At 33.7% G+C, this 22365-nt stretch overlaps 2 protein-coding genes across 2 annotated transcripts in view; one reads left to right on the top strand and one right to left on the bottom strand.

The window, feature by feature from the left end:
- Positions 1-99: 99 nt before the first annotated feature.
- On the top strand, positions 100-2188 carry LOC125051275. Its single transcript, XM_047651487.1, has 5 exons — positions 100-258; positions 655-839; positions 1047-1185; positions 1399-1532; positions 1601-2188. The coding sequence occupies exons 2-5, from the start codon at positions 705-707 to the stop codon at positions 2186-2188; spliced, it is 996 nt and encodes a 331-aa protein (XP_047507443.1). The 5' UTR covers positions 100-258; positions 655-704.
- Positions 2189-2235: 47 nt separating this feature from the next.
- Positions 2236-22365, bottom strand: part of LOC125051244 (protein Wnt-6) — a 33031-nt gene continuing 12901 nt past the window's right edge. The window contains exons 2-6 of the mRNA XM_047651457.1: positions 17769-17989; positions 4470-4576; positions 3878-4084; positions 3488-3628; positions 2236-2612 (exon numbers count right to left, since the gene is read on the bottom strand). Coding sequence (XP_047507413.1) covers positions 2292-2612; positions 3488-3628; positions 3878-4084; positions 4470-4576; positions 17769-17989 — 997 coding nt within the window. The 3' untranslated portion in view covers positions 2236-2291. The remainder of the gene's footprint in view (positions 2613-3487; positions 3629-3877; positions 4085-4469; positions 4577-17768; positions 17990-22365) is intronic.

Here is a 22365-nt window from a genome sequence, read left to right on the forward strand (position 1 = left end):
TTATAATGTCGCTAGTAACCGAAGCTAGCCCCTTTTCATTACTAAGTCACTTTTTAGAGACATCAGTAAATGGAGCTATAACATTCCTAAGTCAGTTGAGAAGAGAAAACTCTGTTACTGATAATAAACAAAGTGTAGAAGAAATTCCTCCTGATGACAAAGAGGAACCAGGATTTGATTTGGATGAGCGGGAAATCAAAAAATTTCATATTTGGCCGAAAGGGATTATACCATATTACATAGACGATTTTTCATTCGGTTTGTACGGATTTCTTTTATTTCTAAATATCATATTGAGAAATAATGCTCAACACCTTGAGAAACTGAAAAAAAACTGGAAAAGCATTAACAAACGTTCTGGTGAAGTAAATATCTGTGGGTGGATAACGCTCAACTTAAGATGACTTTGTCTAAAATAGATAAATAATATACATTTGGTGTGAAAAAGTTTCTCACTCAAAATAACTATGCTTTTCTTTGTAGACCTACTAGTCGCAATTTGGTTATTGGTCCGTTGTGCGTAAACCTATGTTATACATGTTCCTTGCTTAGGTGTTCAAGATATATGATAAAATAATAATTTACAGTACGAAACACTGTGCATATGTAGACTGTTCTACTATATCAACCTATTTCAAAGATACCTTCTCACAGATAAAGTTTTAAGAGATACAATTCGGGCTTTCCTTGAGCATACCAACCATATGACTGGCCTTCAGTTCCTGGAGCTGCCAAGTCCACCTAAAGATGACAGCAGATGGGTCTTCTTCATAAACCGGCAGGGCCTGCTTGAATGTATTAATCAATCTTTTCAGAGCTTTACTAATGATGGAGTTCAGGTAATTGTTAGAATATAGGATTTTGAAAAGAAGGATAAAATAAAAGAATCTGTTTTTCCCTCAAATTAATATTGTGTATGTTTTCAAACTGATAATAAGAGATACGCTTTCATATATTCTCTTTTTTTTCCATATAAAGAAATAAACCGGAGAAATATGTAAATGAAATAGGCCAGAAAATACATAGTATTAGTGATATGTTTACAGAAAGTACTTCTTGGTTACGACTGTATAATCAACTATGGAATGATGGAAGTTCTATTGATGCTTGTTGGTGTTCCACCACAACACAATTCCCCCAATCGTGATGATTATGTTGAGACTAAATTGAATAACGTAATCCCTAGTAAGTACACATTTAACAAAACTCAATTATAACCAAATAACATCAAGAAAACTAGTTGACATTGGGTATGTGCACCTGAAAAGTTTAATAATTATGAAACTTTTTGTTTTAATTAATTTTATTACACTGGAAGTAATCTTATATTGTATTCTAAACAACCCTAACGCCATTAAGAGATTAATGGCCGCACGTTTCATGAAAAAATACTTTCAGACAAGAAATATTTATTTAAAAAATTTAAAGATGATGAATGGTTGTTTCATGACCTGGAGTATGATTTTAAAAGCGCTGGTCATTACGATTCTCATAAATTCACTGTTAACGGCAGAGCAACTCTTATACCAAAGGTAAATTATATCTGACTCATCAATTTTATGTCATTATTTTTATTGACTAAGTTTTTTTATTTTCACAGGATGACAGCAAATCTAATTCCGAGATTGGCTTTAAAAAACATTTTAGCTCTATTGATATAAAAAAAATTAAAATGTTATACAACTTTATTTCTAAAAAGGAACCCAGTGTTCATCTCCCTCAATGTAGTAAAATGTTTAATCCGGGATCTAACTTCAGTAATTACCGCGAAAATAAAATAACTGAAGGGAAACCAAGGAATAAACCTAATAAATATTTAGGAGTACCAGACGAAGCTCCCGACAGAGAGGATGTTAATAGCCACTTCGATGAAGTTAATGGTCAAACAAATGAAAATATAACAAATCCAAAATCAGTTATGGATAATAATGACGTTGAAGAAGAAGAAGAAGTAGAAGAACCCGAAAATAGAGAAACAGAAGAGGTTGCAAAAGATTCAGAACAGAAAATAGAAGAAAGTCTAGACGACTTTTTAAAGGAAGATAGTCAACAAACTGAAGAGCGAATAGAAGCTAGCGAAAATGAAGATTTTGACAAAGAAAATAAAACAGTCTTAAAAGGTAAGACAAAACATAAAGGTGAAAACTTGTTGGACTTGTCTGATTTTGCTACTGGAGAGGACAATTAATATCCCGTTAATGTTTTATTTGTAGAGATTGAAATAAAACGAAATTCTACAAATTAAAATTATTTATTTAATACATCTTTTAATACATTAATTATCTATCACATTATAAGCATGTTTGTATGTCACGTTTTACGTAACACGTTTCACATATAACTTCGCAACACCATTTAAATTGACAGTTACAATTTTCAGTCTCTCTAATCGTGCTTTCAACATATCCTCGTCTGCAACAGAGCTGGTCACAACTGTCTGTACCCGCTGAACTAATATTACATTGTCGCCCATGGGTGCCGAGAGATCCAGTCTTCATGTTTGGGGAACAAAAATCTGGTGATTCTTCAGCATATATTATATCTTTTTTACCGGGTTTCTTTATGTTTGAGCTCTCTGGCATGAAGCTGTCACCATCGTTGCTTCCTATCACCTGTTAAACAGATATGCGTTTTGTTTTTAAATAATAATAATAATTTATTTACAAAGAATATGGTACAAAATTGTCACGGTGGTACAATCTAAAGTTCGCATATTCTTCCACATATAATGGCGTGCAATTTTGTATTAATAGGTAGAATATTAAATAGAATTTACAATTACATAATGAGTCATATCATCATAGTCAATTCTGATATTTTTTTTCACATTATTAAAGTATATTATTCCGTTTCAAATTAATATTAATTATAATGTTTACAAAAGTAGTACTTAAAGTAGATTTTTAAAAAGTCTAATAGGAAGATCCTTGAATGTCTTTGGTAAATTATTATAAACCTTGATTGTAAGGTGTTTTTTCTACACAATTCCAGATTAATTTTTGGCATAGCCAATTTCTAAGCAAGCTTCTTCCTTCCAATTATACCCAAATATACGCACTCTTTGATTATGTCTACTTTATTGTTTTTATATTGTATATCTATTTGTGTTGTAGAGTTTTATGTCTGAAAATGAATTATGTTAGTTTTGGTCATGTTTTTTTTTATATTATTTGATTTCATATAGTTGATGGCGTTGTGTAGAGATTTAATTAGCTTTTTATTGTTCGTTTTTACTTTTTATTATAAGTGCAGTATCAGCAAAGAGTATGCAGTTCAGGTGTATACCACCTGGGAGGTAATTCAAGTTTACAAATATTTATTATTTCCACACATTACATTCTATTTTCAAGGTAACTTTTTACCCAGTTATAAGCATTACCTCTTATCCCGTAGCATTTATATTATTATTTTTAAAGTCTATCGTGACATCTTTCCCTTTTATTTTGGTTTGTGTAAAGAGTCATTGTAAAAAGCCTCAAAAGTTTACCTTGGCAGCTCCTTCAAATTTATCCCTAAGTCGATCGCCAATTTCTCTGAAAGTGGGCATCCTCCACCAGCATGTCCTTAGAGTGCAGGAACCGGAAAGACCATGACACTTGCATTCCACTCTCATGTTGGACTTGATTGCCTGGACATACAAAGACAACTTTATAAGAAGGAAATTTTTTGGCTTTTAATGGACTATATTTTTTCAATGTAGATGTAGAAATTGATTTATCCATATTATTCAGATAGTGTAGTGATAATGTCCGATTTTAATTACTTAAACCTGTGAAGTCCTAAAACCTCTTTACCATTCAGAAAACTCTTTACAATTCTGGATAAAAAATAATAAAAAAAAACACACACATTAAAAGTTAATTAAATGCTTACTAACCAACCTCCCAGCGTTGTGATTATGAAGTTTGATCAGAGTTTTTATGTCGCTTTTCTTTCTATATCGACTATCCATAAATTCTCTAGACTTCTGCAACCCAAAGCGTACATTGTCACTGCAGCCTCCCCATTGCCACCTATCTGTCTGCGCCGGCGCAGGGGGAAGGGGTATAGCCGATACGCGACCACGGCGGGGCTTTGGTACTTCCTACAAAAAGAAACAGAGTAGCAGATTTAAAAATATTTTATGTTTAACTATGTATCATAATAAAGTTAACTAAAGCGTTTTGAACGCCAAAGTGTTTTATAGGCGAAAACGGACAAATAAAAAAAACGAAAATGAATTGACGTTTCTATACCTATGATCTACGGACCAAACTTTTAAAATTTATTTTGATTTTTTTTAAATATTTTTATTATTACTTTGTAGGTTAAGAAATTTGTAAATACTGTATACTTGATTGTAAATAAATAAGAAATTGTACTTAGATCTACGGTCATACATGATAATTAATCAGCGTAAATCGTGTCAAGGGGAAATAATCCAAGTGTACACACAAGAGCATAATTATTTCATTTGGTCTCTTACATACCTTTTCGCATGAACATTCGAGCAATGAGCCCGCTGTGCACGCCCGAGTAATGGCATAGGTCACTCCCGCTGCGGTGATTGCATTTACGAACCCTGTCTCTCTCGTATCTGGAACAATATATGGTTAATTTAAAGTGTAATAAAGTGGTCATTAACAGTATTATATTAAATTACAATTGTAGCAGTCCTATTAAGCTACATCTTAATTTTAAACATACATTACAAGATCATTCATACAATATTTAAAAAAAAATGTTTATTTTGGAACATAAGATACATGTATCACTTATTCCACGTCATTAAATTTGAATTTGTAGGCATCCCTACTCATCGGCAAAGAAGACAGAGGGTGTAGGCCGAGAGAAAAAGCCGGCGTAAAAAACTCTCGGTACTCTTTTAAAATAGCAAATCATCAAACAACACTTATTTTAAAACAAATATCGCAAATTAATTAGAAGTAACCTGTCTAGCACTAGTCCCAGGCCCTTTTATCAACTAGATAATCGTTGACTTTATAGTGAGCCTTTTTACACAGCCTAGCCTTTATTCCTAGAAGAGTCATTAATTTAGCACAATAACTGTCACGCATATAAGCGTCATTTGTGAATTAGATATGGAGGCAACTGAATGTTAACATAAAATAAATTACAACGTGAAGTTGTTGACCCAAAAATCAATATTCACACGCTCGTTGTCATAAACAAAGATGGGCTTCACGAATTAAAGAGTTCGATCCATAAATATCGTAAGATTTACACGGTACATTAGTTCCGCAGGCAATCGACTATTTCATCTTTAATTTATTTTAAGATTTCTTTCAGTTCAAATATGAAAGTCTCAGAAGTTAAAATGAAGTGAGTTTGACAAGTGAGTAAGTAGGATCATTCAATAACTCTCATATCACTACCGGATACGGCAAAACACTACTGGGGTATCGCAGGGTCACATTCTGGGTGCGGGTATGTTCCAATACTACCTTCCTAATACCTTTTAGGCTATCATTTGAATAATTGATCGACAATAATTGTTTAGGCATTTTATATTTACAGCCTCAACCGGGATTTTAATACAAGCCCTCATAATCTGCATTCCAAAATCCTACTAAACTAATGAGGTCTTAATTAAAATATATTAATTGCATTTGTATTTTATCTATCAAACCTTATTCGAGTTTATATCTCTTTTATTCTCATACTCCAATACTAACCGGTTGTCCGTCAAAACGTTAATTAACAGAAAAGTCCATTAAAAGAAATGCTAAATTAACTTTTAAATATTTAAGAGAGCTAATATAAAAACCAAAATCGTATCCACGACTGTATAATCACTGTGACTAACATTAAAAATCTTGTTTGCAATTCTCAATAGCAGTATACGTGGCCATAACAATTAATGGCGGGTCATCTGACTTCGAATGAATATTCAAGTTGCATGAATAATGTGTAAATTGTAATGTACTGAATATGTAGTTGTCATTAAAGTACAAACTTAAATCAATGGAAAAAAGTATCGAGCGAGAGTAGTACGAATAGTCGTCCATTACCTCGAGTTTTGTGAACATAAAACTGTATGAATATAAGTATTAATATTATAAGTGAAGCTTCAGAGCTTAGAATAGAAGTTGATTATGCTGCGATAATAAGCTTGTACAGGCTTGAACAATACATAACAACAATTATTCATTTTAAGTTATTTTCCGTTCAAGTACAGCAACATGGTTCCACAAAAATACTTAAATTACGTAATTTATGTCAGGTATTTAGGATCTTTCTTAAAAGGCCGGAAACGCACTTGCAAGCCTTATGGCAGCTTGAGTGTTCATGGGCATTTATCATAAGATGAGCCTCCTGCCCGTTTGCTCCCTGTTCTAAAGTTCTTTTTTTGTTTTAAAAAAATGGTTAAAACAGATTTAATAATATTACTCACTAGTATAAAAATTATCAAAAGTAAAAATTGTGCAATGATTTAATATACGTATATGCACTACTAGCTGTTCCCTGCCACGCTTCGCTGTGGCACATTGTGATTGAATGGTTGAGAAATGAGAAACAAAACAAAGAAAACATTTCATATCATTTTAATTTTGCAATACTTGTGGAAAAAAATTATGAGAAAATAAAAAACAAAAAAAAATCGATGCAGAACTATTTGAGTTATCGGAGTGTACACAAACCAAATTTTTTTATATATATACATAGATAGAAAAATATAAGCATCGTTTACTTGTGTACACGCGTTAGAAGTTATACTTCTTTGGCGTAACAAGATAAATTTTTTAATTTGCGCCTTATTCTACGTTTGTAGGAAAAACGACACTTTTAACAGAAAAAAATACTATCATCGTTTTCCCCTAACGCACTAAAAGAAGTATAATTTCAAAAATTAAAATCTTCGATTCACTACGAAAAGTATCTAGGTCTCCAATCGATTCATTAAATCCAGATTAGATACGGGGTAAGCTGACGGCATCGCGCCTATCGATGCCATGCTAATTGGGCCTCAAGGACCAGGGTGCATTCCGCCCGGCTGCCACCCGTCCACAGATACAGAGAAATTTATTGCACAAACAATTTATATAATTGACGTGCGACAAAAAAGCGAGAGTGCACACCCATCTGACGCAGAATTCTCCCTGTAATTACACCGCTTACGTTGCGATATTTCATGGTATTTTTATCTTTGATTTTTCGCTGAACCCCAAGGATACGGCCGTAGGTGTTATGAACGGAATGTCAATTTCCGAATATCTTGCTAGACGCGACGGAAAAACTGGTCTCGACTGAGAACGGATTCCAGCTGGGGAATTTCATAAGATTGAAAAGATTTTGCCTAAAGCTGCATTTTCAATTAACAATGGATTATTTCATGTAGATAAACGGACTGGAATGGATAAATCTTCCTTGCTATAATAATCATGTAACTAATTAGAATTTCAATGATTCATCACAACTCTGGGGACACTGCCCTCTAGTAGCAAATGTTGTTTTTTTTTCTAGTATGTGTCCCTATTTGTGATATTCTTATTTAAAATTAAATATTTATTTAGTTTATAAAAATAATGAAAATAAATACTTGCGTCAATCATTCATAAAGAGATTTGAATGGAATAATAAATTCTATAAACGCATAATAGTTAAACGATTAAGGATATGATTTCACTATGATATTTATCTTAGAAGCTTCTTAGCTCTTTAAAAAACCTTTAAGCAACAGTCTAGTAATCAGGTTTTCAGGCGAATGCGATTCGTTGTCAATAGAACAGCAGGGCCACAACACTCAGCCGTCATTATAAATCTCCGGCGGTGAGCTCTGAGCGAAGCATTCCCTGCGATCCGTCCGCGTTATGCGCTGTAATTATCGCAAAACTCGACCTCGACTCGCAAATATGTCGTTGGGAACGAGGGACATGACATTCTCATCACCAAACGTTCAGTTTTTCTAGCGTCTCCGCTCACGAAGTATGCACTCCAACGGGGGACACTCCCACGACGCCCAGCCATAATATTTGGGAGTACGACAAACCTTTTTGTTTGGCACACGAGCGTCCGGAATGTCGCTATTCGTGTCTTCTTGAATTATTCAGCGAATCTTTAAATCGATCAATAATCGATGGTTCGAAATTCGAATTGATTCACACTTGCTGGTACACGGCTTCCATAATATCAGCCGTTTTTGTAGCGTCAAAATACTTCAAGTCTTTCCAGCGGTGACATGCAGTTAATCAAGGCACGTGCGCCACAAAGTTTTTGTAGATATTGTAAAATTATACTTTAATTTAATCAATAAACATCTGTACTGTTTAGGGCGAGAACAGGATTCCAGACATTGCCGATACAAAGGCTGGATTTTAAATTTTGGCTTTCATCTTAATTCAAACCCTCTTTTATTTAGTAGTAAAGTCTACTACAACACATTTATATAAAAAAGAAATGATGTTTTGATCTGTTGATTTTGATTTATTATTACTTGACATTCGTTTTATTATTTTTACAAATTTAAATTATTACTGCCAGGTTAAAATAGTATATTAACCATCCTCAGTAGCACTCAAATTAAAATTCATTTATTCATTTAGGTAACACAATGTACATGTATGAACGTCAAAAAGAAGTCAATAAAGAAAAACACATTAAATGCTTCTAATTTAACATTTACTGTCAGTTCTCAAATCAAGGGCATAGAACGGACGAGAAGAACTGGTAATAAACTTTCCGCCACTCTTTTTAATCGCCAAGTTTTTTGTTTTACAAAATGTTTGTAAGGAGCTGCAACCATTACACCACTAAAATCCTTAATAGGTCATAGACCCCATTTTTAAACTATTAGTCCAGTCTTTTATTTCAACCTGCCTAGAATATAAAGTTTTGGTATGATATATGCCAGTTCACTCGGAAAACATCGTTTTCCTTATTGGGTTGATCGTTAATTGCACACGTAGAACGAGAAATCCATTGATACACGTAGTATAGGGTTCGACCTTCCTCAACAACATATACAACATAAAACCTCTTTGGTGTTCGTAAAATCGATAAAATCGACATTAAGTCTTCTGTCATTTGTATACTAAAATTACTGGATGTAATTGTAAATAAACGTTATCAGATATTAAAATATTCCGGGTCCTTGAAATATGTAAAAAGAACATGGATCCGTTGATGCTGTTTCACTATTTCACCTTTGGGATTGTTGTTTATATGTCTGTCTTTGAAGATTCAGCATCAGCCAAATCTCTGAAATACTACAAAGACGACGATGAAGAGTAATGTTTTGTAATTATTGAAATGGTCAATTAAAATGTGGTAAATGTGTTTTGTTTCTTTTCTGTTACTGTATCCATTTCTATATTGAGACTGTTCAGATTGATTAACAAACTTTGTAAGCCACAGGTTAGGAAACTTCCTATAACTCTTTATGAAGTACTGGGATTCTGTCAAGTATTTTTATAATATTCATATATTCTGTTGATACACGTAGGGTTGTTATAACTGTTTGCAAACCTTATTCATAATACTTTAAGGAATTGATGTTTATAATATTCTAGCCACATTGATCACACAAGAGCGTGATTATAAATCCATCACTTAAAACATGTACATATAAAGTAATGCATGAAACCTTTAGGTATCTTTGTGTATATGTCACCGTAAAATTGTAAACACCGTTAGATTGTAATATATCTCGCGGGATTGTAAACTGTCGAAAGATTGTGAACCTCAACGAACTGCTTACAATTTAAGGTATTATTATTCGGTAGTTATATGAAATTGTTGGGAAGTAAAATTAATCTGTAATTGACCAAAGAAGTTTGAATGATAACTAAGTTAGTGTAGTACAATCTACCGAATAATAATACGTTAAATTGTAAGCAGTACGCTGAGGTTCACAATCTTTCGACAGTTTATAATCTCGCGAGATAGATTACAATCTAACGGTGTTTACAATTTTACGTTAACATATATAAGCTTATCAATGCAACCCATTTAGAATTTATTCAATCAAAACTCAACTTGTTTGCTGCCGAATACCAACAAATTTGTCGATTGCATGCAACAAAGCGATAATAATTAGTGGCTAATTAACATTAACGATCCCACAATTCAAGTGACAAAAACAAAGATTTAGGTCCCGCACCAGTTTCCTCTCAGATAAAATTTGATTTGTCCGCCAATTGACGGTGAGGGCAACTTTGTGGCCGCCGACACATCCACCGGTATGAATCACATATAATTACACTTAATAACTCGTTACAACTTTCAGGTCTTTAATGATCGTATTTTAAAAGGGCCAATTACAACATTAATCAATTCCAATAGCGACATAAATTATATTGATATAAGCGGAGTGCGAATACCTCAGTGTACGTCAAATTGAGTAGATAAGACTCGGAGCGGCCAAGATGATCTTGCAGGCCATAAGTGAAATTGCTTGGATTTTGCAATTTTAATTTCGTTTAAGAGTGCGCTCTAAAGTATGGTAGTTGGCGATTTTCATAACGTTTTAACTGCTAATCCGATAATTGATTTTTCTATGTAAGTGAAGTGTTTACAACACTTTAAAATAATTTGTAATTAAAATGTAAACAGCGAAAAACAAAGTTTTTTTTGTTTTAACTGCTAACCCGATAGTTATTTTTTCTATGTAAGTGACAACACTTTAAAATAATTCGTAATCAAAATGTAAATAGTCATAAATACTTGGCTCTTAATTTGGACAAATATATTGATAAATTTGTGTGCTTGTATATGAATGCATCAAAAAAGATATTGAACTACTTTTAAATGGCAAATGACTTGAAAATAAATTCAATATACACCAATTACTTGGTTTCAATGACGCTAAGAAATCTATTTTAGAATCATCTATGTCCGATGTCCTTAAAATGTCTATACTCGTGAAACACTAACATGCTTTCACAATATCCACAAGCATTAAAACCTTAGAAACTACATTGCATGAGTTACAAAGCAGACTATATCGCAAAAGTAGTATGAAACTATTTGAACCACTATTCTGGCTTTCTCGCTTTGTTCTTAATCCTTGTACCAAACGTTTCCTGCTAGATAGTGATAACTGAAACCCGCTTTTGATAACGATCACTCGTCTGTGGCGACTTTAAATTGAGCGTTCACACCCCCTCCAGGAATCTCAGATTTGATATAACATCAAGCGACACTTGTCTGGCCTTTGCTGTTAACTCTTGTATTTATTTATTGTAATTCCCTGAGATAAAGTATCTCTATTGCATTCCAGGCAATTATAAACTTTTAAGGAAGTTGCCATTATATTCTAGGTTCCATGTGATTTATTTTGATGAGCAGTGTTGGCCTAGTGACTTCAGCGTGCGACTCTCGTCCCTGAGGTCGTAGGTTCGATTCCTGGCTGTGCACCAATGGATTTTCTTTCTATGTGCGCATTTAACATTCGCTCGAACGGTGGAGGAAAACATCGTGAGAACCCAAAAAGTCGACGGCGTGTGTCAGGCACAGAAGGCTGATCACCTACTTGCCTATTAGATTAACAAATGTTCATGAATACAGAAATCTGAGGCCCAGACCTAAAAAGGTTGTAGTACTATTGATTTTTTTTTCTCTGTGAATTGTTTCATCAAAGATTTCGTTTATGCACGGGTATCGAATCGTAAGCATTCTAGAGTAATCATTTTTATATAGTACGAATATAAAAGGTATTTTTATTCTTGCTTATACGGAAATTCCTGCACGTAATAACAAGTTCATATGTTATGTAGAGTAAAACATGGGACTTGCTGTTTCCTAGACCTGCCAAGATGCAGGGTATCGGGTGTCGGGCAAAACCGCTGTCATAAAGATGTATGCTGGACTACCTACGCGATTGTAGCGTGGTGCCTTCATAAAACGTTCGTTCGTTCGTTTTTACCACCTAAGTGATAAATTATAGTTCAGAATGTAAGCCTAGATTAGCTATGTGAGTTATAAAATAGGTCAAACATAATACATAACTTACATCTTTATAAAAAAAGTACCTATAATATTGTTACGTATATGATTTAAAGAAAACACTTTACAAACGGATTGAAGCTATGTATCATTATAAACTTGTAATTATTTTACATAATTTTAAATTTTTCCCGATGTTTCTTATTTAAAAGTATGTAAAATAATTACAAGTTTATAATAATACATAGCTTCAATCCGATAAAAAAGTGTTTTCTTTAAATGTGTAAAAGTTATGTTAATAAAAGACAATACTACGTTTATGATTTTAAGTTAAAAAATAGGGAAACGTAATTTTGACAGTAGGAAGGTACTCTGTGTACCCATATAAAGTCCTCAAAACGATGGTTTCTTTTCGTATAAAACTAGGTTAACGATATATCGAGCTAAAAGCTTAACTCAACAAGCGTTTTTATATACCTACTCTAAATTGCTTCTGAGGAAACAATACTTCGTTTATTTTCAACCCTAAAAATTGAATTAAGATTACATTTTTATGACACACGCTTAAGCTTATTTATGCCACATAAATCGTCAAATATAACGACTTAAATTATCCAAGCGTAGCTCTATAAAAAGAGAACAGATGACTTCTTCAAAGAGGATCAGTTTAATACCAGGACAATACATCGAGTTGTCACAGCGACCGCATCGGAATGTTTGAACGAACACGAGCATTTTATCTCATCTGATTAATTCAAATATTTAGCGCAATAAATACAGGTCTGGGGTGAGCGGGGGGTGAGCGTTTCGACTGTCGTGTGACATGGTAGATGGGGGACTCCAGGCAATTGCGTCAGTGTCAGCTTGTCAGCGCGGAGCCATTGTGGCCTCTTCTGCCCGATATACGAGCGTTGAGTGCACCTGATTTATCGACGTCCTATACAGGCACTGCAACGGGCCCGCTGTCGCCGAATAAAGCGAATTCTCACGCTACCGAACGCACGCGAACGCTCCCGTCGCGTCTACCTGTATTTAAATTGAACGATCGTTTCTCATTCCTTTCCCCCAGATATTTTACGTCGAGTAATACGATACAACACTGTCCGGCTCTTTCTGCAGTTTTCGCGTTCCTTTTTCCTCTCGGCCCGCTATTGTTCACTTGTCAATTTCTTTAGCTAATGCGAGTAAACGTCTCATTATGCGGTGCCGTGCGTCTGCGACGCGCATTGCGTGTTGTGACAGCAACCACCCACCGGAAGGGGCACCGTCATTCAGCCGCACAAAAACGCGAATTTATTCAAGGGACGTCCGATGGCTAATTTGAATGAATTGTGCCCGTTTAATAGGAATAATTAGTTCTCAATGCATCTAGAGACGACGCGAGGCCGTCTTCGCTTAGAGTGGTTTGTCCAGTTGTCTTCCCTTTCCTAGTTAAGGTAAAGGACAGGCGCGTTGCGTTAGGAGACATTAAATTATGATTATGGATATGCAGCTACACGTCTTATTTAATACGTATAATTAATGTTATAGCTCTTAAAGTAATAAGCGTGTTTTAAAGACACATAAACTTCAACACTATTATGATCGCGAGGGCCATACAAATTAGTTTTTGTTATGAAATATTCTATGAGTTATTGATAAACTTTGTTTCTCTATTAGCATAACAGATTTTCAAGAAATTAAAACCACGATTTTGCTAAATTAGAAGTCGAGAAAATAAGTTGCTTTTTGTTCAAAAATTTCATAAGAAATATAAGGGCATACAGTCATTACAGTTGTAATATTGCTTTCGTATTATTACATCACACTCATAAAACGTTCGATAAGTTGAACGTTTTATTAATTTCCATATTCGTTAGGTCTTAATAAAACGAAGTATCAAGTTGCATTCCACCCATTCGGTTATAATTAACATTCAAAAACATATCGAACCATCGAATCGAAAGTCGAATTAGTAATCAATATAAAATTAAGAGCATTATCCACAAGAGGCTGCATGGGAGCAACCATATGAGTGAACAGATTAGATATAAGAAAAACTCCGGATATTACACTATAATTAAGAACATTTACGTGTTTGGGGCGCCAAATTTATCGCCGAGTTTTTTGTCGATATGAAGCCATTCCTGGGTATTTATGGCCCGAGGTGGGTACGTGTGAGGTCCGGTACCAGTAGTAGGGTTATCGGCTGGTATCTTTATGTGATCCCGTGGTACTTTCGACCTGTCGACACTTAATGGTCCGCCGAGATTAGTACGTGATCCTAATATTTTGGGAGTCCGTGTTTGTGGGTTTGTTTATTGCTTAATTAGACTGTTTTGTATAAGTGGAAATTGGTCGCAGCGTCTAGGAAGATAAGGCGGCTATTTACGATTTGATTTAGTCCTGGCGTGTACCACGGGATTTTGTGTACTCGCTTTGTTTTTTTTTTACGATCTCGGATTCTTGACAAACTAGTAACCTCAGTGGGTTTGTGTTTATTTACTACTTGATTATCGGTGAATGTGAAGGTTTTAGTAGCCTTGCCCGGATGTCACCACATGAACCATTGATTAGTTTAAGGTATTAGTATCAGAAAATAAAGGTTTATAGTATGTGATAGGAACTTTGAGGCTGGCCCATTTAAATTTTAGATGCATAACCGTAATTAACTACATATATATAGTTTAAGTTAATGTATATGAAAACATAAACATAACAATCCAATATACAGTATTTACAATTTTTTTAACCTATATAGTAGTTATAATAAAAATAATTTAAAATTAAAAAAAGAAAATTAAAATAAATTTTAAAAGTTTGGTCCCTGAGTCAGTGTACCTTAATCGCTGGCAGCATTTCCTCGTTGTGTTGCGATACTATTTGTATGTATGTCAAATTAATTTGAGTATAACATCATGCAGTCTTATTCATAGAAAGTACACATCCCTTGAATTATTATATAAAATTAATTAATTTAACTTCGAGAAGATTATAGCGAAAGGTTTTCTTATAATAGTATAGAAAACACATTTTAATTGTATAAAAGTTTAATTTGGATAAAAATTTGGCCTATAATTCTGTAATATAACTATATCATCCAAATTCTTAAAACATTCCAGTACCCATTGGTGCCGTCATTTCCTCTAAGTAGCCTGTGCCTTCCTAATATTATTTCACAAATCCAACACTTCGCAAACATTCTATACGGCCACGGAAGTGTTTAGACATTGTATGATATATAAACTTATTAATTATTTTATTTTTTATTTAAACTCCTCTTAAACAGACCGATTTTATGTTTTTCCAAAAGCATGGTTTATATTTATAATTGGATGTATTTTTATTTCAGACGCGTGTTCAACGTATGCCTGCTAGTAATTTATAAATATCTCATTACATATTCTACATTTCAGTCAAAGCGATAATGAGGTGATAAGTGTTTTATATCGAGTATTAAAATCAAATATTATAATTAAGTATACGCCTCGTGCTCACTCGACAGTAAGACTACAAAGATAAATTTATTTAAGTAAAAATTAAATCCTTATTCATTGATAACATTTTGACACAGAAAAAAGGACAAAGTGAGGAATGCACCAAGTTACTAATGAAAGGAACCAATTAACGACTCGTCGCCTATATAGGATGTTTTATTTGACTACTAGTACAACTATATGTGCGCAGAGGCGATGAGAACGAAAAACTGATGGTGGTTGGTAACACAGAAGGCAAAAAAATCACGTGGTCGTTCACCAACCAGTGACAGACGCATCGTCCTCAAAACTGTACACTGTCATAAGAGAGACGCTCAGATGAGCTGCCGATTAAAGAGAGACAACAATATAGGATATAACAGAAAATGCTAGTTCTCTGTCACACGCCGTCGACATTTGCGTCTTGCGTCTTCAGTTGTATTGCACACATAGAAACTTCTATATAAACTTCCACCTCAAGGCAGTCGCATCCCATGATGATGTGAACATAATATTTCCTCTCGATAAATAGGATAAAGTTTTTTTTTTATTGATAAAGCTTACCTCGGCACACTGATACATTGGTAAAAACAAACACAAAATACAATTTTTAATGTGACAAGCACTTAAGGCAAACATGACACACATTTAGAGGTCATAAAAATATCAATCAAAACAATTAAAAAATTGGCATTGCCCGGTGGAAGAAAACGAAATCATAAAAGTAATATTTCTCGAATCAAGAACACCCTGTACCAGGTTTCATGTCAGCGTGTGATAAAAAACCGGGACTAATTCAACTCAGTATCCTGCAGCCACCCAGAGCTCCTCGCATCAATTTATAGGCTTTTAACCTAATTTGTTGACCCCCCTTCACTGTCTACAAGCAAATTACTAAAAAACAAATGTGTATTACTGATTTTTTGGGGATATTATATATTATAGATCTTTCCATAATTATAGGTATAACAAATCCTGGTTTGAGAAAAAGAAAATATAAAACTAAAGTTAAATATATATTTTCCAACCGAAATCAGGACCTTAGAGCCAACCACTAAGCGTCTGTAATTAGTCCCATTGTAAACTGGTACGGATAATCATTTATATTTAAATTATGAAATCAATTTAAAATAATAGTCTCTTAATACACAATATCAATCATTTTATAATTGCTAAAAAGAATTAAAAAACAGAACAGTAACCAAATTCTTGTTTTGCCTAAATGTCCAAAAAGGATGAACAAAAAAGGATTAAGCTATCGTTTCGAACAATAAAACATTTAATTAATGTATTTTACATTAGCAAATGTTTGATAGCAAAACGTGATGACATTTCGAACGATGCGTCGCACAATATATTTGGATTATATCGAAAAAGGTTAAAAAATAATAATTTATACAGTTGCATATATTCGTGCACGTTTTGACAAATACCACTTAATTTGCACTAATGAATCAAGAAAGCACTCAATCCTAATATTTAAAAAATATTTATTAACAGAACTCTGTTTTATAGCGTTAAGCTTAGGAATTAAAATATGTGTCCTTTATTTACCTATGCGTAAAATTCTAACGATCACAAGATAAAAATATAAACGAAATTCATAACATCGAAAATAAATATAAACGAGAAAAAAAATCAACATTTAAAAGGATTATATCATTAAAATAGTGATTCATATCTAGAATCTAATTAGAAGGAATAAAGTGTATAATTTGTTATATCGGAATACCATCTTATCAATAACATTTATTGAAATACGATAAAAAAAACCCAATAGATTTATCGTCCCGATGAGTTCATCACCATTTAAGATATTGTTAAATTTGCCCAAGCATCGCTACCTGCCAATTTTATTAACACGGACAAAGGAATGCGAATTGTGTTAAAACGAATAACTATCTCTAATTCGATTAGTCCTAAAGAGTTGATTTTATGCGCCCGTTCGCATAATTTATCGATTTTTAGTGATGAATGCCAAAATCGATTTTCTGCTAATGTTCTCGCTTAATTGTGGAGTTAGTTAACAATTTTCTAGTTGAAATTTATTGACGTTATAGTGGTTCTATTATTAGTCATTAGACCGTGAATTCATTAAATTTACAATGAATGCTAAGCAGGATACTAATAAAAGGCTTAGAAGAGTTCAGCAGCGTTGGCGTAAGCTCTCAACCCAGAGATAGTGGGTTTAATCTTAAAATATTTCTATTACACACACTTTCTCTTGAAGGTAAACATCGGAATAAATCAATAATGTGTACCTACTTTTACTGAAAGATTTTTCCGACGGGAATCAAACCCACAAAGCCAGTGAGGCAGTAAGTTCGCGCCACCGCCGAACTATAAATCTCTTTCATTCTATACTGTGGTTCGATTCCTATGAAAAGCATTTTCGACTAAAGGCAAATATACATTTTAGTTCCTGGTTACCTCTCATCAATATTTTCCTCATGCTGCGCCTTTGGGTCGTACAATTCCACCTTCGATTCCTGAACTGGTGCGCGCACTCGCTGGCCCCAAGGGACACACCACGGGTGATCTCCTTAAGTAGACCAGTCTCGTTGCGACAGATCTGCGCTAACCGGCCTCTAGTACGTCGGTTCTTCTTGCAGACCATGCGAGGGTCCAGGATCACTGCGCTGCCAGACGCCCTGAGGAGATGTATTTCTTGTTTAGATCACTTCTAATAATACAATTATAAAAGTAGAATAATAGTCAATTTATTAATTTATTTTGTTTTAATTATATATAACGAACTGATTAGAAATATCCTAAATAATTACAATAAATTTAAAGAATTTTATTTAAATATGAAAACTTAGTATATTTAGGTATTAGGAAATCAAATACAATATCATATGTCTGATTCTAATGATATTATATCTAATACACTAGTACCGATTAAAAGATAACAAAACTTTATGATTTATCTAAATTTAAATTAGTTATCACTACATAGTATAAAACAAAGTCGCTTTCTCTGTCCCTATTTCCCTTTGTATGCTTAAATCTTTGAAACAACACAACGGATTTTGATGCGTTTTTTTAATAGATAGAGTGATTCAAGAGGAAGGTTTATATGTATAATAACATCCATTAAATAGTGGAGAAGTACTGTTATTTTTGAGGTTTCTAATGTGATGTCGTAAATAATTACATTTTTTCCGCTTACATTGCAAACGCAGACTGAACCCTACAAGTTTTATCAAAATAATGTACTAAGTATTGTACACATTGAAAAGGTCTACAGAAAAGTCCGTGATGGTATATGTCTATCTCTTATGGATAACCCACAATAACTTTTTTTTGTCATTTACTTCTTACGACAAATAATGGCTAATTTTCGAAGCGATTTTAACCAATACTGCATTAATCCTTAACCAATTAAATACCTTGAATACATTGTTCATTTAATATAGATCTATATGGCCCTTTACACCGTATGATTTAAGTGAATATTTTCGAAGATATTACAGATTTAAAAATTGCGAGACGTAGCGTTTGCGGCGGTACCGGCCGGCCGCACAGTTTTTCTGTAGTGTATTTAGTATCAGCATTGCACCCGTGCGAAACCGGGGCGGGTCGCTAGTTTTAAATATATTCCTAATTGCACCAATACATCTATCCTGACCCAACTCCGCATGCGGACTCGCCTGTCATACAATGCGCAGAGGCGATGAGGAACTTGGAGAAACTTATCGTGATTGATAACACAGAAGGCAAAGATCACGTGGCCGTTCACCAACGAGATGGACCGATCAAGTGAAAGACTCGTCGTCCTCAAAACTGTAGTGTCATAAGAGAGGTACTGGACAGAAACCGGTGAATAGATGCTTCGTTACTGACCACAACGCTCAGACGTGAGCTGCCGAGCCAGAGAAGAGAGAGAATATCAACACTGATACAACCCTTCACTAGTAGTTATCTGGTTAGGTACCTACTAATGATAAAGACGCAACTTGGTTTCATGCCTTTAAGCACTATTAGTAACCAAAAGACATCCTAAACTAAACTAAATAGTCTAAATTCCTAATAACGTCCCGTAATACGTTTAATATAGGAACGGCAAGATTTCGCACGCAGGTGCTATCATCAGTGTTTGTTACTCAATCACTTAGGTATCGTTGTGAATGAAGTTTATTTTAGTTTGTTTATATCACGTCGTCTCCGGCCGATGAGTTGCAGGCGATTTAGAACTATCGGAACCAAATATTTTCCAGTACAATATTATTAGACTTTTATCGTCTAAATAACACAGTATTTACATATTAAAATGTACCTAAAATGCGTATTGCAACTATGTATTTGATAAAGTTATTACAGTATCGATAACACAATTATTCCTTTTCCTTTTCTGCTCTATGCTTTTCGAAACAATATATAGGCTATTCAGACGCGGTAAAACGGTCTAATTCAGGCCGAAAATTGCATTGCTTTCAGAAACAATGTTCTTGTCAAACTACGCTAAGTCGTCTATTATTTTTGGTATGAATTCATACTTTTTTAAATCTGTGATGCCAGTTTTAATGTTATGAAGTATTGCAAAAAGATATAAATATTGCCTGAATTAGCAAAATCTATAAATTTGAGAGTTTAGGAGAAAATAATTTGAAGTTTAATTAGTTAATAGCTTTTTTTAACAATTAAAAAGTGTGAAATTATTATTTTAAACATAAGACTTAATTTATTTAGTACAGTATTTTAGTTTTATTTGTTGTAACGTTACATTATTCATAATTATCTGCATTTTTTATTACATGAGTATCCGATTGGTGGCGCCAGAATCGCAAATTTCGCCGAAGTCGCCGATTTCCATCACTTAGCATAGACTAAGTACCTACTACGCCCACGTTATACTTCGTGCGTCTTGTAATACAAGACATACGGAGTCATAGTTCGCGCTAAAGCGGGCCATAGACGGACCGCATGATGCAGTCAAGACCGACTGCAATATGCGGTTTGCTCAGGAACTGCTCGAGCGGTCCGTGTATTGCGAATATGAATTTAGTATGGAAACTGTAGATCGCCGTGCGGCGACCGCATATTGCAGTCGGTCTTGACTGCAACATGCGGTCCGTCTATGGCCCGCTTAAGTCTCGTTCCTGAATCCCTATTGTATAACTAAGAAGGTTTTAAATAAAACATTCTAAATTTGGAATTACAGTTTTCTATATTTTTAATTGTTTTTCGTAAATACATTTAAACCATAATTTGAAGTGCTATCGAATATAAAGCATGACCCAACAAATTTCAGTGATCAATTTCAAATACGTACCTAATTACAGACAGTCGTAAAAGTCGACTTTTACTACAACTAGTGATGTTCTCTAACCGGTAAATATCGATTTACGATCCGCCACGGCGATCGGTGAGAGACGACTGCCAGGTTGTGTTGAACGATCAATTGTTTACTCGATAGGAGTTCATTGTCAGTGAAGCAGAGTGCGAAGCTAGTTCGAATAAATTTAGACACGTCTAAAGAATTACCGGGAACCCGCTCTTGATCGATTGTTTTACATTCGTTTAATAAGTAGTGATGTGATGTTTGGTTTAAATATCGATTTTAGTTTATGTATTTAATTAAAATATGTAACATACAAACATTCAAAAACATATAAAGATCTTCTACTATAGTTTTTAAAAATCAACTTTTGGGAAAAAACATATTATTCTATTAATGAATACTAGAAACATATAATTAATATTAATTTGACATATATCTTAATAATGTGTATGATGTAGTGATAGAATAATATAACAATTGACTATGATGATATAATGTAACTAATGTTATATGTAACTTGTATGTTAAATTGTACCTTTTAATTATGTAAAACAAATTTTCACGCCCCATGTGTGGCACAATATACGAAATTTTGATTGTACCACAATAATATTTTTGTACCAAATTCTTGCAAATAAATTAATTATTTTTACACAATTTTTGCGAAAGTTTGATGTTTAAAATTCTTGTCACATATATCTAGTTTGTAAGAACTCTTTCAGTAATAGTTATTAAGTATTTTTATAGAACGGGGGCAAACGGGCTCATCTGATGATAATATGATGCTGTTTGCGTCATTTTTGTGTTCCTAGATGGAGTCTTTTACTGTAATGTGCTTTGGAAAATCTTTTGAAATTAAATACATAAATGCTCCACCAGTATAGAGCTATGTAAGCATAGAAACCACCAATTATAGTTAAAGAAGAAGAAATAGAGAGATTGTGATTTTTAAAGTGTACCTCACAACATTTTTAAATTAATTCCTTTGTAATTATATTAATTATAATCATTAAAGCGTTTTCTTCTATAATTCCTAATTCGAGTATTGTGCATAAAAAAATTAAAAGACATCGTTCTTATCGACAAATCAATTGTTAATAAATGTAAATTAAAACAAAGAACTGTGTTTTATGTTGTGCTTTCATGTACACTAATTGTTAATAAGTGTGCTAACGTAAGAAAGCTTGATAAATTGGATTTGCGCGGGCGGACGGCATTTTTAATCAATTGGAAATTGAAACTATTTCTTGAGTCTATGGAATATGTTTTAAAAGTAAGCCTTCTCCGATATTTTATTTCAAGCAATAACTTGCTAAAAAATATGTTTGTACCGAGTTCTGTGTTTATTGGTTTTCAATCCAAAAAAGTTTTTCGGGAAACCTATCCTCAACTTTTAATGTGGCTTTATCGGCATAAGCAACGCGGAAAAGTCTGATTTGTCTGGTACACTGTCACAGAGACAAAACTTTTAACATTTATTTTAGTTTTATTTATCAATTTTTAATTATTATCATCAATTTTTGGTAGAAATTCTATTCTACGTATTTTGGTACCACTTTAATAACTCATATGATGGATAGCCCATTCCAACCACACATCAATTACGAGGTAACAATAAGTATTTCGGATTAGTAGACACAGAGCGACTCGAAGATAAAAAAAACAGCTATACTTTAACGTTTAATACCCACAATAACATAACAGATGCAGAACTGTGTCTGCTCCATTCCCCCAAATAAATCC

The sequence above is a fragment of the Pieris napi genome, chromosome 7 (assembly GCF_905475465.1).
Source record: "Pieris napi chromosome 7, ilPieNapi1.2, whole genome shotgun sequence".
Classification (NCBI taxonomy): Eukaryota; Metazoa; Arthropoda; class Insecta; order Lepidoptera; family Pieridae; genus Pieris; species Pieris napi.